At 42.3% G+C, this 14741-nt stretch overlaps 1 protein-coding gene across 1 annotated transcript in view; it reads left to right on the forward strand.

Annotated features, from left to right (window-relative positions):
* Positions 1-14741, forward strand: part of DCC (DCC netrin 1 receptor) — a 1287746-nt gene that overhangs the window by 1183767 nt on the left and 89238 nt on the right. Inside the window, exon 24 of the mRNA XM_069569336.1 lies at positions 7165-7391. Within this exon, the coding sequence (XP_069425437.1) occupies positions 7165-7391 (227 nt within the window). The remainder of the gene's footprint in view (positions 1-7164; positions 7392-14741) is intronic.

A 14741-nucleotide genomic window follows, 5' to 3' on the forward strand; every position in this document is an offset into this window, starting at 1 on the left:
TTAATAAGGTGACGTGGGAAACATCCATGGGCTTCTTCAATATTTCTTTATCTAGAACTGCTGGAGGATGTAAATTGTCTTTGTGTTTTATTGGAGGACTTGAATTATATCCAAATGGATTTGGAGCATATTTTTGTGTACTATCAGTAATACTTCATGCACGTTAGTGTCTACACATTTTGTTCTGTGATTTATATAATGATGAGGTAATGAGCTAGCTTGTTTGGCTCATATTCTAGTTGGTAAGGTTTTATGTTATAAAATAGCTAACAGAAGTTAGAACCCAAGTTCTAGTTCTGATTAGATCACCTCTTTAATTAATGGTATTTAATTAAACCTAAATGAAGACCTAATCTCTGAATGTCAGTTTCCTCAAATAAAGTGAAACTGAAAGTCACTCAGTCATGTTTGACTCTTTGTGACCCCATGGACTATACAGTCCATGGAATTCCCCAGGCCAGAATACTGGAGTGGGTAGCCTCTCCCTTCTCCAGGGGTTCGATCGAACCCAGGTCTCCCACATTGCAGGTAGATCCTTTATCAGCTGAGCCAGAGGGAAGCCCTTCCTCAAAGAAGTGGGAATAAATACTTTCTATCAACTCTCTACCACCAAAATTCCACAAGGACTACTACTGAATTATAGAATCTCATGGTAGCATTTAGATTCAAATTTCCATGTAATAAAAATTACTTTACATTTCCTTTTTGGTTATGAACTTAAATTTATACTACTTTGAAGAGACTTCCCTTGCACATCTTGAATTAGTGAGATTATAGTAGAATATCATAGTATGAAAATGTTATGTGTGTGTGTGTGTTTCCCTCAGTTTTTTAAAAATTATTTTAATTGGAGGATACTTATAATATTGTAATGGTTTTTGCCCTGTATCAACCTAGATGTCCATCGGCAGATAAATGGATAAGGAAGCTGTGGTACATATATACAATGGAATACTACTCAGCTATAAAAAGGAACACATTTGAGTCAGTTCTAATGAAGTAGAAAATTTGTGTTTTCAGGCTTAAATTGATAGGGAATTTCAGGGCTTTTTTAATGAAGTAATACTATTTCCCTGGCTAAAATGTAGAATATTTATTATAAATTAGAATGTATCTATAGATACTAAAGGCAAAATATTTGACAAAGAGACTATCCTGGAAATTCTGGACACATGACTACCACATGGACACATGGGTAGAGTTGTCTGAATACATTAAATTTGAATGTGTACTACAGTCTGGAGTGAAATGGGTGCCCAACCGATTTGGTTCTTACCTGTTCGCATCCCCAGCAGACCAATTAAAAATGAAGAAAGAAACTCTTCTTAGAGTTACAGATTATTTGCAAAGTAAGGAACAGATAGCAAATAAGGAGTCAGTAAAGAAACCTTGAAATATTTCCAGGTCAATAATAACAAATTTTTATTATTGTAATCAAGTGATTACTATGCTTAGTGTGTGATCTACAAAGTAACAAATCTGCTTACTGTTAACTCTTGAGATAAAAACGTTTCTGCAATTTCCCAGGGACTTCCTGGTGTTTTACCTGTATCTGTTACCATTTAGTCCTTTCTACTTTTTCAGTTTTCTTATGTGCCATGCCCCAGGGCATGCTCCTTGCTCCGGTGATGCAAAAGCCATGTCATTTTTTTTCATTCATTTTTAAATTCCTAGTATCTCTTTGATCTTCACATTTCTAGTCCTTAGTTCTTTTTTTTGGCACATTTACCATCCGTAAATGTTCACTGAATAAACAAAGGGATACATGTTGTGAAACAATGGATGATGTTGGAGAAGGGGAGTAAAGAGAGTTTTTGCTCCTGTATCAGTGGAGGAAACCAGTTCACACACAGGGAGCATCTGGTCAGCTCAGTTAGACAGACAGTGATCAATGCAAGGTGAGTGGTGTTGAGAAAGAGGAGCGGGCGTGATTTAGCTATTTTAAGATTATACTGACCTAAAGTGGTCAGGAGGGTTTCCTCAAGAAGATAGACTTGAAGGGATCTTTAGTAGTTTGTAAGTAAATAGCACTGTGAAGGCATTGTGGGCAGAAGATTGGATGGATGGATGGATGGATGGATGGATGGATGGATGACTACTAGCTATCTAGACTGATAGAGAAATCCATAGATAGGACAAATAAGACCTCATCAGAATTTGATCATGCTGTGGAAGCTTTGCCATAGTATGAGAAAGAGCAGGCAGAGCCTTGAAGATTCCTTGCTCTGCCTTTATTCAAGAACACATGGATGGGAAGAGACCCTGCAGCTATTTTTGGAAGCCAAGATTACTGGTACCTAGAAAAAAAGGTGTGTGTGTGTGCGTTGGGGCAGGAAGGATGGCATAACAAATGCTCCTGCAGGGCAGGAGACATGGGTTCAATCCCTGGGTGGGGAAGATCCCCTGGAGGAGGGCATGGCAACCCACTCCAGTGTTCTTGCCTGGAGAATCCCATGGACAGAGGACGCCTGGTGGCTACAGTCCACGGGGTCACAAAGAGTCAGACACGACTGAAGTGACAGCACACATGAGCACGCACGCCTTCTGCATCTAATATGAAAACCTAGCTTGATACAAAACTAAGAAAATCTGGTTTTCTTTCACTGAAGACAGTGCTTCTCAAAGTTTTGGTGCATCAGATTTCCCTCGAGGGCTGTTAAAACACAGCCTGCTGGGTCTCAACACCATTTGCAAGTTTCTGATGGGGCAGGAATTGCAAATGTGCATTTCTGACAATTTCCAAGGTAATGCCAGTTCTGCTGGTCCAAGGACCAGACATCAGGAACCAGTGCACTGGGCTCATCTCCGTACAGAATTCCAGTGGTGAGATAGAGGACCTGGGGACAAAAAAGGCGACAGTTATTTAGTCAGGGAACTAGCAGATAGAGAAAAGGTTCACGTGACAGTTGTTCCTACAGATTTTAGGACAAACTCCACACAGTTTAGCTTTGAGCCGATGCCAGTTTTATTCTAGCCCTGCTACATGGACCACTGGGTTACTACCAGCAGGGGAGGGGCCCCTCTCCACGGCCAGAGATTTCTCTCTTGAGAAGAGACATTATAGAAAACAGAAGAGGTTAGATGGTCTGTCAGAACATATACAAAAAGGAAATAAAGTCTGCTTAGAAGTCTTTAGGTTGTTGACAACTGTCAGCTGAGTGGATGAGCAGCTTCTCGGAAGTGGATCATGATCTGATTAAAATCCATCAGAAAAATACTTACGCATTTTATCAGGAATAATAATTTGTTTCCAAGTGGAGGTTATAAATCATAACATACTAAAAAGGTTCTGCCTTGAACAGATTTAGAACTTTTTAAAAATAGGATATGCCTGGAGATGCTTGGTACTGAAGTCGTGGGGACTGTAAATGAATGAATGAATTAGGCATGGACGTAAGCAAGGGAGCCAGAATTCATCATTTCCTTCCAGTTTCATAACTTATTTGACAAACATCTTTACCACAAGCTATTTAAATATTGAGTTATCATGGCCATTCTGACGATTTTGTCCTAGATTTGGGAACTGGTGTGCCTCTGTATGAAGTCATGGGCACCAGGGTTTAACTTATTTAGCATTGTGATATGTTAGAAAGATACTCGGGTGAAATCTCCCAGTTTGAAAACGGCATGAAGTTCTTCTAAATGACCAGAGATGGATTACACAAAGAGTTATGTGTGAACTGCAAACTCATTTCCTGTGGGCCGGTGAAGTGTACGGAAATGAGTTCAGGGAATAAATGGTTAGCAAGAGAGTTATCTTAAAAACAAGAAAATGATCTAGGGGCTATTATAAACCATTGTCTAGAGTCAGTGTGAGGCTACTGCCAGGAAATCAGCAAATTTTAGATACTTGGGAAAATATTAGAGCAGAAAACCCTACATATTTTTTCCCACTAAATAGATATGAGGAGAAGGCAATGGCACCCCACTCCAGTACTCTTGCCTGGACAATCCCATGGACAGAGGAGCCTGGTAGGCTGCCGTCTATGGGGTCACACAGAGTTGGACATGACTGAAGTGACTTAGCAGCAGCAGCAGCAAATAGATATGAAGTCTGGATTTCTTTCTTTATATCCTCATCAGCCTAGCTGAAGAAAGACAAAAAACATTAAGAAATATGAACAGATCACAGCAAATCATAGAACAAACATTTACTAATGGCCTAATATGTACAACGCATCTTATCCAGCAATTGGGGAACCAAAGCCATTCTCAGTGGCCTTGAATAGGATACAGAGTCTCCACTGAGAGCAGTTTGTTTGAACCATTTAGCTCACAGGAAAGCAGTTATGCTCGTAAGCCATTCATTTCACGTGAGGAAACAAAGAGGTACTTCTCTGGGCTTCTGCCAAAGGTTAGCTTTTAACTGTCTGAATTCTGCCTTATGAAGCAATGTTATTATTTTAAGAGAAACAGAAGCTACAAGCAGAGATTTAAAAATTTATAAAACTATAGTGCAGAGGTTGAAAACCATTTCTAAAAAAGGCCCAGGAGTAAATATTTTAGCCTTTGTGGGCCATATGGTATTTGTTGTAACTCTTCAACAATGCAATGCAAATGAATGAGCTTGGCAGGTTTCCAATAAAACTTTATTTACAAAAACAGGCACTGCAGGCTTCTGCTACGGGCCGGAGAAGATGCTGAGTTCGGTATGGTGGTGGCTGTGTTGCCTCCTGCTGGGCTTGCTGGAGGCCCTGAGCCCCAGCCCTGGGGAGCCCGCTGAGTAGAGCCGGTGAATGCGGTGCTGTGTGGGCAGAACCTGGTGTTGATGGGAGCCATTTTCAACCTTCTGCTGGTGACCGTGATCCTTATGGCATTTTGTGTCTACAAGTCCATCTGGCGCCAGGGATAGCTGAGCAAATAAGTCCTTCCATGAGCATTTGGAAACAGAATAAGTTGAGCTGCACAGGGGTCAGTGGAGAAGTTGAAATCAGAACTTTCCTGCTTGGAAATAATCTTTGGTCTGGATAGTTGGTAAATTCTGAATGATTTGAGAGGGAAAAAATCTAGCTGTTATCTCATCATAATGCTGGAATGCAAGCATTGGGCATTGATTCTGCTTCTCATTGTTTCTTTTTATACTTCCCTGGTAAGGGCTTTCCACGTTACACTAGTGGTAAAGAACCTGTCTGCCAATGCAGGAGATGTAAGAGACGTGGGTTCGATCCCTGGGTCAGGAAGATCCTCTGCAGGAGATCATGGCAACCCACTCTAATATTCTTGCCTGGAGAATCCCATGGAGCCTGGTGGGCTAGTACATAGGGTCTCAAAGAGTCGGACATGACTGATGCGACTTAGCATGTACTTGTTTAAAGTAAGACCTGAAGCTGCAGGGTTCAGTGTGAAGATGGAGAGCTTAAGAGAAAGAAAATATCACTTTGTGAGTGATGTAAAAACCACACTGGAAAGGACTAATCATTAGTGTTTGAAAATATTAAGAAGGGAAACACCTAACACCCTCATTCCCTACTTTAGAACCAACTGGTCACAGTGGGTTAAGAATCACAGGTGTTTGTAGATATCCCGAGTTGGCCAAAATGCTCCATTTTCAAAGCAGCATCAGCTGTGGGTAACGTAGGCTGCCACTCCTCTCACTGCACAGAGCTCTGAGCTCAGACGCCCTCTCTGAAGTTGGGGTCACACAGGTAGGCAGGGGCACCCTTGGGCTGGGAGGTTCTGGTGGGGAGAAGGGGGCTGGAAGTGTTAGTAGTTGGCCCGTCTGTAAAAGAACTTATCTCGCTTGAACACATTGATCTCCTTGCCCTACACCAAAATCTTCCCAGCCCATAGCCTGGAAGCCAGAGCAGTTTCTGTGATTTGGAAAAAGAGACTTCCCAGGAGATCTTTTCAGCCCTGAGTGGGGAGGGCACAGCAGAAGTGCGTATTCCACATAGCAGGCAGAGTGGTGGTGGGTGTGTGTTTACACAGACTTAATTCCAGCTTTGAAAAGGCTGCTTTTCCTTTGCACTGTTGGTGCACTGGAATTCTCCTCCACAGAAATGATACTTTTGTACTTACAGTATTTATTATATTTTAAAGGTGCTAGGTTTAACTTTGTTATGAAATTAAAATGCTTACCTTGTTTGTGCTCCCTTTAAGCACAGCACTTTATTTTTTTTAAACCACCTGCTCTTAATGTGAAATAACTGATATGGGATACTGTAACTGTTTACCTAAGGATTTTGTTTGTAACTATCATGGAGCCACCAAATCATTCACTGTTCTGTGCTTTTGAGCAAGATGCCAATTAAAACAAAAGTAAAAACTTGAAAAAAAATAAAGAAAACTACAAGAAAAACCACACAAAAGTAAACAGTGGAGGATGTGGCCTTCAGGTCGTGGTTTACCGACCCCCTGCTCTAGAGATGGGCTAACCTAAGCATCGGGTTCTTGACTCAGTCTGCAGGGAACATTGCAATCTCACTGGCCCCAAGAGGAGACTGCTGCTGAAAAACAAATTAAGGATTGCTAAATGCTTACTGAGGAAAATAAGAGATGTTTACAGCACACTTCCAAATGGCTTCTTCTTTTGTCAAAGGATAGGTCTTTAAAAAAAAAGATGGGTCTTATTGTGTTCAAATCCAGATACTTAGTGACTCCAAGAAGAAAGCATTTTATTCTCCTGAGAATGTGTTTCTGCAGCCTTTTTGTCTTCAAAGGGCCACCTCCCCAGTTGCACAGGAAATTGGACAGCTGAGGTACAGACTTTCTTCTAAGCCCCAGTCTTGGCTGTTGGCACAAATCCTGGCCGTTTCATTTCCATTTGCCCTTTGGAAGCAACTCTGTCATTTAGCTGCTAGACAGATGTTGCCGTCGGGTACCTTATGCCTGGCTCCGAAGAACGGCATATGGCTCCATCTAACCCACCGTCACCTCGCGCTGAAGCCTGCCGCGGGGACGCTGGCGTGAGGCGCTCCCTGGCAGGCCGCTGGGCCCCGGGGAGGCCGCGCCGCGTCTCCGGAAGGCGGCGAGGCTCCAGGGAAGGAGAGGAAAGGCCGCCGGGCCAGGCTGCCAGCGCCTGGATTTCACGGGGTTCCTCCTGGGAGCACTTTTGTTTCCTCTCTCTCGCTTCTGACTTGAATTGACTGAGAAGAAAAAAAAGAGAGAGAGAGGAAAAGCCATCGAATAAAGTACTCACATCTGCCTCCTGATTTTGCTCCGTAGGAAACGGGCCACCCACAGCGTTGGCAAAAGGAAGGGCAGCCAGAAGGACCTCCGGCCCCCGGACCTGTGGATCCATCATGAAGAGATGGAGATGAAAAACATCGAGAAGCCGCCAGGCACCGACCCGACGGCAAGAGACTCCCCCATCCAGAGCTGCCAAGACCTCACGCCCGTCAGCCACAGTCAGTCAGAGACGCAGCTGGGGAGCAAAAGCACCTCTCATTCAGGTAACTGGCCTCACTGGCGGCAGGAAAAACATCGCACGCTGAACCCCGCCCAGAGGGAGCTCTCGAAGCCCTCTTTGTGTGTGCGAGCCCGTGGTGAAATCATGGCTTTTTGTTTATTGATACTTTGTAACTTACATATGTATGTTATACATAACACGACTTTTTATATCCACACATTATATTTGAAGGGCTTTCCCAGTGGCTCAGCAGTAAAGAATCTGCCTGCCAGTATAGGAGCCGTGTGTGTTCAATCCCTACGTCAGGAGGATCCCCTGCAGGAGGCCATGGCAACCCATGCCAGTCTTCTTGCCTGGAGGGCTACAGTCCATGGGGTCGCGAAGAGTTAGACATGACTGAAGCAGCTCAGCATGCGCACATGCATTATATTTAAAACATAATAAAGGAATAATGGGCCTTCCCAGGTGGCTCAGATGGTAAAGAATCTTCCTGCAATGCGGGAGACCTGGGTTTGATCCCTCGGTGGGGAAGATACCCTGGAGGAGGCCTTGGCAGTCAACTCCAGTGTTCTTGCCCAGAGAATCCCATAGACAGAGGAGCCTGGAAGGCTACAGCCCATGGGGCCGCAAATGAAGTCAGACATGACTGAGTGACTAGGCACACATGGGAATAATTATCACCACAATTGGACACATATTAAATGGTCATCTTTACAGAAATATATCCTGCAAATTGTACATATCCTAGAGAATGGTACAATAAAAAAGCAGGAACAGTGAAACAAAATATAAGTAAAATTAGCAGGTTATTGATAAATAAGGAATTTTTCGAAGTTAATCTGAAGTACATAAAATTACTAAGTAATACCATCCCAAATAGAAGAAGGCAATGGCAACCCACTCCAGTACTCTTGCCTGGAAGCTCCCATGGACAGAGGAGCCTAGTAGGCTGCAGTCCATGCTGTCGCTAAGAGTTGGACATGACTGAGCGACTTCACTTTCACTTTTCACTTTCATGCATTGGAGAAGGAAATGGCAACCCATTCCACTATTTTTGCCTGGAGAATCCCAGGGATGGCAGAGCCTGGTGGGCTGCTGTCTATGGGGTCACACAAAGTTGGACACAACTGAAGTGACTTAGACTTGCCAGTCATTCTTAGGTCATTTACCAATAGTTAAAGTAACCTGATGTAAATTTGGTTGATTCACTGGGTTTACTTTTTATTCTGTCATCTTGTCAACTGCCTTGTATAATTGTGATGCTTCCTGAAACTTCTAAGAGACAGGAGGCAATCCAGTTAGGACATACAGAAATGTGGAGGTTAAATGAACCAAACGCATTTTGTTACATCTTGAACAGAAGTTTTGTCAAGGCAAAATTTGAAGGCATTTGTACATATTTTACTTCCCTGTGTCTTTGAAAAGTTGATTTTAAATTTTGTGTCAATCCCTTGCTTTAAAAAAAAGTCACTTCAGGGACACTCGAAGTATGAAAACATCAACTATTCTGTTACTTTGCCTTGAATACCATGGAGATCAACTGTCATCCCCACACAATCACATTATATGATCACTCAGTGCAGTTCAGTCACTCAGTCTTGTCTGACTCTGCGACCCCATGGACTGCAGCACGCCAGGCTTCCCTGTCTATCACCAACTCCCGGAGCTTGCTCAAACTCACTAACCTAGTCAAATGGAGTCTCCCTGAAGGCTCTGTTGGTGTACAAAGTGATCTAAAGGAAAAAAAAAAGAGCCTGCTGTTTAATGATTTGGTGCAGAACAATCCATGTCCAGGAATAACTTAGAAATAAATGAATCGTCAGTCTAGGTTCGATGCAGGATACAGGATGCTTGGGGCTGGTGCACTGGGATGACCCAGAGAGATGGTATGGGGAGGGAGGTGGGAGGGGGGTTCAGGATTGGGAACACATGTACACCCGTGGTGGATTCATAGTGATGTATGGCAAAGCCAGTACAGTATTGTAAAGTAAAATTTAAAAAAAATTTTAAAAAAGAAATAAACAGAAAATGGTTATTAGGATATTTCACTTTCTATAGGCCCTTATAGTTTCAAAATGCTTATGGGAAGCTGCATAATCAACCCAATACCCTCATCAAGAAATGACTTGGTCAATTCATTGGGTATTTTCAGAATCAATAGCTGGGGTGGAGGGAGGGAAAGATGGCGGAGGAATAGGATGGGAAGACCACTTTCTCCCTCACAAATTCCTCAAAAGAACATTCCAACGCTGAGCAAACTTCACAAAACAACTTCTGTAGGCTGGCAGAGGACATCAGGCAACCAGAAAAGCAGACCATTGTCTTCAAAAACAGGTAGGATAAAATATAAAAGACGAAAAAGGAGACAAAGGAGGTGGGGAGGGAGCTCCGTCCCGGGAAGGGAAGCCCGTCCCGGGAAGGGAATTTTAAGAAGAGAGGTTTCCAAACACCAGGAAACACTCTCCCTGCCGAGTCTGTGGCGAGCCTTGGAAACACAGGGCAACATAACAGGAAGGAAAGATAGATAAATAATTAAAACCAACAGATTACAAGCCCAACAGTAACTCCCCCAGCGGAAAAGCAGCACAGACGCCTGCATCCGCCATTGGGAAGTGGGGGCAGGGTAGGGATGCGCGGGAGCCGCGGGCTGCAGAGCTTTGCAAGAATCGGGCAGGAACGCCCCACGCGCAACCAGAACAATCTAACTTGGGCTAGCAAATCAGACTGTGGGATAGCTACCACGCGAAAAGCTCCAACATAAGACACCACCAGGACCGAGCACAGAACAAAGGACGGAACGGAAAAAGCCTGCTGCAGACCATCCCCCGCCGGGGACAGGCAGCCAGAGCCGTAAGGTCTGGAAAGGGGCAATTGCAGACCTGGAGAGACTTTACTTACCTAACTGCAAGCAGGCTCCTTTGCTAAGACTTCTGGGGGTGCTGGACAGTCACAATCTGCCTCACGGGGTGCGCCAGCGGTCCACCCAGAGAGCTGAGCGGCAGCGGCAGAAAAGGTGACAAGCCGTGGCGATCGCGCTCGCCAAACTCCTGAGCTACTCGGACCTGGGAAGGGCACAAAGCGCAGTCCCAGCCGAATTTGTGCCTCTGAGGGCTGCCTGAGCACCGAACCTGAGCGGCTTGGACCGGGAAAGTGCACGCAGCCTAGGGCCGGCCCCAGACAGTTCCCGGCTGAGCATCCTAGAACTGGAGCGGTTTGTGCGCCGCAAGAAAGGACAGGTCAAGTGGGGCAGAGATACTGTGTGCACACGACAGTGCTATTTGTTTGCAGCATCCCCCCTCCCCACAGCACGACTGAACTAGTGAGCCTAAAAAACCAGCAAACAGAAGAAGTTAAACAGAGGGAACCACCTTGGAAGTGATCCCACACGGCCCATAACACCAGAAAAAGCCAGATATTTTTAATATTTTTAAAATCATTCCTTTTTTTTTTTTGCTTTTTTTCTCTAACTTTTTATTAATTGTTAAGTCTTCTATTTCTCCTCTAATTTTTATTTCTATAACCTATTATTACTATTTTTTTTTAAAGACTTTTTTTTTTTTTTTTAGGCAAACACCATATATAGTCTTTGGATGGTTGTTGATTTTTTTTTTTGATTGTTTGTCTGTTTGTTTGTTTTTTAATAATTCTTTTTCTTTCTTTCTTTTTTTTTTTTTTTTTTGCTTTCTTCCTTTTTCCTTCTGCTTCTCTTTAATATTGTATCTTTGAAAATCCAACCTCTACTCTAGATTTTTAACCTTTGCTCTTAGGTGTTTGTTGCCAATTTTGTACATTTAAAAACCCAAACTTCACTACCTCAGTTTACCTGAGAGCGAGATTACTGGCGTGACCACTCTCTCCTCCTCTGGACTCTCCTTTTTCTCCTCCAGGTGGCCTCTGTCTCTTTTCTCCCCCATCTCTCCTCTATCCAACTCTGTGAATCTCTGTGTGTTCCAGATGGTGGGGAACACCTAAGGAACAGGTTACTGGCAGGATTTGTCTCTCTCCTACTGATTCCTCTCTCTGATCCTCCTGGTCACCTCTGTCTACTTCCTCCCTCTCCTCTTCCCCGTATAACTCTGTAAATACCTCTGAGCGGTCCAGACTACAGAGCGCACATAAGGAAGTGACTACTGGCTAGCTTGCTCTCTTCTCTTTTGATCTCACCGCATCTCATTCCAGTTACCTCTAACTACCCCCTCCATCTTCTCTTCTCCTTGTAACTCAGTGAACCTCTCTGAGTGTCCCTCAATGTGGAGAAACTTTTCATCTCTAACCTAGATGTTTTATCTTCGGTGCTGTATAGATGGAGAAGTCTAGAGGCTACTGTAAAAATAAAACTGAAAACCAGAAGCAGGAGGCTTAAATCCAAAGCCTGAAAACATTAGAGAACTCTTGAATTCAGGGAACATTAAGCAATAGGAGCCCATCTAATGCCTTCATACCTACACCGAAACCAAGCTCCACCCAAGGGCCAACAAGTTCCAAAACAAGACATACCATGCAAATTCTCCAGCAACACAGGAACACTCCCCTGAGCTTCAATATACAGGCAGCTCAAAATTATCCCAAAACCTTTGATGTCTCATAACCCATTACGGGTTACTCCACTGCACTCCAGAGAGAAGAAACCCAGCTCCACCCACCAAAACTCCAACACAACCCTCCCTAACCAGGAAACCTTGACAAGCCACTGATAGAACCCCACCCACAGTGAGGAAGCTCCATAATAAAGAGAACTCCACAAATTACCAGAATATAAAAAGGCCACCCCAAACGCAGCAATATAACCAAGATGAAGAGACAGAGGAATACTCAGCAGGTAAAGGAACAGGAGAGTTGCCCACCAAACCAAACAAAAGAGGAAGAAGTAGGGAATCTACCAGAGAAGGAATTCCGAATATTGATAGTGAAAATGATCCAAAATCTTGAAATCAAAATGGAATCACAGATAAATAGGCTAGAGACAAAGATTGAGAAGATGCAAGAAAGGTTTAACAAGGACCTAGAAGAAATAAAAAAGAGTCAAAATATAATGAATAACGCAATAAATGAGATCAGAAACACTCTGGAGGCAACAATTAGTAGAATAACGGAGGCAGAAGATAGGATTAGTGAAATAGAAGATAGAATGGTAGAAATAAATGAATCAGAGAGGAAACAAGAAAAATGAATTAAAAGAAATGAGGACAATCTCAGAGACCTCCAGGACAATATGAAATGCTCCAACATTCGAATTATAGGAGTCCCAGAAGAAGAAGACAGAAAGAAAGATCATGAGAAAATCCTTGAGGAGATAATAGTTGAAAACTTCCCTAAAATGGGGAAGGAAATAATCACACAAGTCCAAGAAACACAGAGAGTTCCAAATAGGATAAACCCAAGGCGAAACACCCCAAGACACATATTAATCAAATTAACAAAGATCAAACACAAAGAACAAATATTAAAAGCAGCAAGGGAAAAACAACAAATAACACACAAGGGGATTCCCATAAGGATAACAGCTGATCTTTCAACAGAAACTCTTCAGGCCAGGAGGGAATAGCAAGACATACTTAAAGTGATGAAAGAAAATAACCTACAGCCCAGATTACTATACCCAGCAAGGATCTCATTCAAATACGAAGGAGAAATCAAAAGCTTTACAGACAAGCAAAAGCTGAGAGAATTCAGCACCACCAAACCAGCTCTCCAACAAATTCTAAAGGATATTCTCTAGACAGGAAACACAAAAAGGGTGTATAAACCCGAACCCAAAACAATAAAGTAAATGGTAACGGGATCATACTTATCAATAATTACCTTAAACGTAAATGGGTTGAACGCCCCAACCAAAAGACAAAGACTGGCCGAATGGATACAAAAACAAGACCCCTCTATATGCTGCTTACAAGAGACCCACCTCAAAACAAGGGACACATACAGATTGAAAGTGAAGGGCTGGAAAAAGATATACCACGCAAATAGAGACCAAAAGAAAGCAGGAGTGGCAATACTCATATCCGATAAAATAGACTTTAAAACAAAGGCTGTGAAAAGAGACAAAGAAGGCCACTACATAATGATCAAAGGAACAATCCAAGAAGAAGATATAACAATTATAAATATATATGCACCCAATATAGGAGCACCGCAATATGTAAGACAAATGCTAACAAGTATGAAAGGGGAAATCAACAATAACACAATAATAGTGGGAGACTTTAATGCCCCACTCACACCTATGGACAGATCAACTAAACAGAAAATTAACAAAGAAACGCAAACTTTAAACGATACATTAGATCAGTTAGACCTAATTGATATCTATAGGACATTTCATCCCAAAACAATGAATTTCACCTTTTTTTCAAGTGCTCATGGAACCTTCTCCAGGATAGATCACATCCTGGGCCATAAATCTAAACTTGATAAATTCAAAAAAATCGAAATCATTCCAAGCATCTTTTCTGACCATAATGCAGTAAGATTAGATCTCAATTACAGGAGAAAAACTAATAAAAATTCCAACATATGGAGGTTGAACAACACACTTCTGAATAACCAACAAATCACAGAAGAAATCAAAAAAGAAATCAAAATATGCATAGAAACTAATGAAAATGAAAACACAACAACCCAAAACCTGTGGGACACTATAAAAGCAGTGCTAAGAGGAAAGTTCATAGCAATACAGGCATACCTCAAGAAACAAGAAAAAAGTCAAATAAATAACCTAACTCTGCAACTAAAGCAACTAGAAAAGGAAGAGTTGGAGAATCCCAGAGTTAGTAGAAGGAAAGAAATCTTAAAAATTAGGGCAGAAATAAATGCAAAAGAAACAAAAGAGACCATAGCAAAAATCAACAAAGCCAAAAGCTGGTTCTTTGAAAGGATAAATAAAATTGACAAACCATTAGCCAGACTCATCAAGAAGCAAAGAGAGAAAAATCAAATCAATAAAATTAGAAATGAAAATGGAGCGATCACAACAGACAACACAGAAATACAAAGGATCATAAGAGACTACTATCAGCAGTTGTATGCCAATAAAATGGATAACGTGGAAGAAATGGACAAATTCTTAGAAAAGTACAATTTTCCAAAACTGAACCAGGAAGAAATAGAAAATTTTAACAGACCCATCACAAGCACGGAAATTGAAACGGTAATCAGAAATCTTCCAGCAAACAAAAGCCCAGGTCCAGACGGCTTCACAGCTGAATTCTACCAAAAATTTCGAGAAGAGCTAACACCTATCCTCCTCAAACTCTTCCAGAAAATTGCAGAGGAAGGTAAACTTCCAAACTCATTCTATGAGGCCACCATCACCCTAATACCAAAACCTGACAAAGATGTCACAAAAAAAGAAAACTACAGGCCAATATCACTGATGAACATAGATGCAAAAATC

Source organism: Ovis canadensis, chromosome 23, assembly GCF_042477335.2.
Source record: "Ovis canadensis isolate MfBH-ARS-UI-01 breed Bighorn chromosome 23, ARS-UI_OviCan_v2, whole genome shotgun sequence".
In the NCBI taxonomy this organism is placed as follows: domain Eukaryota; kingdom Metazoa; phylum Chordata; class Mammalia; order Artiodactyla; family Bovidae; genus Ovis; species Ovis canadensis.